Source organism: Elephantulus edwardii, unplaced genomic scaffold (genome assembly GCF_000299155.1).
Source record: "Elephantulus edwardii isolate Elephantulus edwardi_28Jun2011 unplaced genomic scaffold, EleEdw1.0 scaffold00001, whole genome shotgun sequence".
NCBI classification, from domain to species: Eukaryota; Metazoa; Chordata; class Mammalia; order Macroscelidea; family Macroscelididae; genus Elephantulus; species Elephantulus edwardii.
In genome coordinates, this window is record NW_006399751.1 from 31,888,612 (window position 1) to 31,890,702 (window position 2,091).

The 2,091-nt window shown below is 35.4% G+C and overlaps 1 protein-coding gene across 2 annotated transcripts in view; it reads left to right on the forward strand.

Annotated features, from left to right (window-relative positions):
- The window catches only part of NCKAP1 (NCK-associated protein 1), a 145,306-nt gene that overhangs the window by 131,639 nt on the left and 11,576 nt on the right, over positions 1 to 2,091 (forward strand). For both annotated transcript variants that reach the window (XM_006878778.1, XM_006878777.1), the window contains one exon: positions 1,302 to 1,395. In XM_006878778.1, coding sequence (XP_006878840.1) covers positions 1,302 to 1,395 — 94 coding nt within the window. The remainder of the gene's footprint in view (positions 1 to 1,301; positions 1,396 to 2,091) is intronic.

Genomic DNA, 2,091 nt, shown 5'->3' on the forward strand with positions numbered 1-2,091 from the left:
ATCTCAGTCACAAAGGGACAAATGCTATATGGTGCCACTGTAGTAGAATGAGGCTGACATCGGGGTGGGGGTAAGACTGAGAAAAACTGGATAAATTATGTTTACTGCATTGAAGTCTATGAGGGAGATAATAGTTTACAAGTATTATATTTTAGGGCATTATGTTTATCATAAGAGTACGGAATGAGGGTTGCAGAGTGGATTATATTTGGGGTGCAGGTGGGGTTAGGGGTGTGCGGGGCGGATTGTGTACCAATGAAGGAGTTTTTCTTTTGCTTTTCAAGGAGAGGAGCGAACGGGGTGTGGGCGGGGAGAAAAGTGCAACAATGAATGAATGGAATTCCAAAATCTCTGTAGATGTTCATTGAAATTAAAAAAAAAATACGAGGTTATACCTAGTATTTCATACTGAAATTTTTGTTGAATTATTAGCTGTAGCCGTTATGTAAGTTGATTTTAACTTAGATATTGTGGAATCGTTATATTGAATCCTTGACGTATGTATTACATAAAATTACATTTATCATTACAAATTACTTAATGGGTTTTTTTAATGTGTATTCCTGGAAGAAGCTATGTAATAGGTAACCTATTGTATTCATAGTTTTGAGTAAGTATTGAATCACTGTCATTTTTATTAAAGAACATATATGTTTAGTGATTTTGATTCTCTTTCATTTATTCATATTTCTTGGCTTGCCATTTTATATAAACGCTACCAAGAAAAATAATTGGAATAATTCTGGAATTTAACCCCAAAGCATTACAAAATTTGTTGGCCTAACAGGAGAAATGGTTTGCCTCCAGAAACTCTTATGTATGAACAGTGCTCAGGCTGTTCGTTCATAGGGTGTCTACGAGTCATCTACGACTTGACGGCACCAACAACAACAAACAACAGGAGATGGATTAACATGGTGATTCCAGCAATGGGCTCTAATATGTCAGAGATGATGAAAATAGTATATGATAGAGCAAGGTTCAGGTTCATAGGGTTGCTAAGAATCCTGTGAACAGAATGATACAGGATAGGGCAGGGCTCAGGTTCATAGGGTTGCTATGAGTCGTATTTGATTTGACAACATCTAAAAACAAGAACAGAAAGTTGTAACCAGTAGTAAATTATAAAATAGTAAACAAACTTGTTGCGTTATTGCTTCCATTAAATTTCTGAAATACTCTAGTGCTCTAATTGAACGCAAACTCTTAATTTAGGCAGTAAAGCTTTTCTCATTACAGTGAAATTTCTCATAAATCTTTTAGAATATTGTTTTACTCTGTAATTCTTATATTTTTGTCAGGTTGCCATGAATGTGTATGAGTTATCATCAGCTGCTGGATTACCTTGTGAGATTGATCCTGCTTTGGTGGTAGCTCTCTCTTCACAAAAATCAGGTAAAATGCACTTGTAAATGTATAAAATTCTTGTTAAAATTACCAGAGCACACAGATAGGTGTGACATTCATCTATTTACTCAGGTGCCTACTTTTTTTAGTGCTTCTCATATTGGATTGAATTTATCAGGGAAGATCACTGTGGAGCTTATATAAAACTTAGTCATTATATAGATGATCTATAAGTCAGGTTGAGGCTACCATTAGTTTAGATGCAGAAATGAAGAAGATCATGGTCTGAGCACTGGACTGTTCCAGCTTTTAGAATTTAAGAGAAGTCCCCAAAAAGTAACTGAGAATGAAGGCACAATAAAAAAAAAAGAATAAAACAGGACAGAATGTTGATCATCTGTGTGATACAAATTAATGGAGAAAATATAAACAGTTCTCTCAAAGTCTTTTATTATAAAGAGGTGAAAAAACCCTCAAACATTAGCTGAATTCATGAATAAAATTAAAGAAATGTTTGGCCTAGTGGGTAAGGAGTTTTGCTGCCAATCCAAAGTCAGCTGGTTCAAATCCACTAGCTACACATCAGGAGAAAGATCTAAGTAAGTCTCCTCTTGTGCAATTTACACTCTCTAAAATCTTTTTATAAGAGACACAAACACAGGTTGTACACATGGACTTCACCTGATGGTATGCATAGGAATCAGATCGACTACATCTGTGGAAGGAACCGCTGGAGAAGCTCAA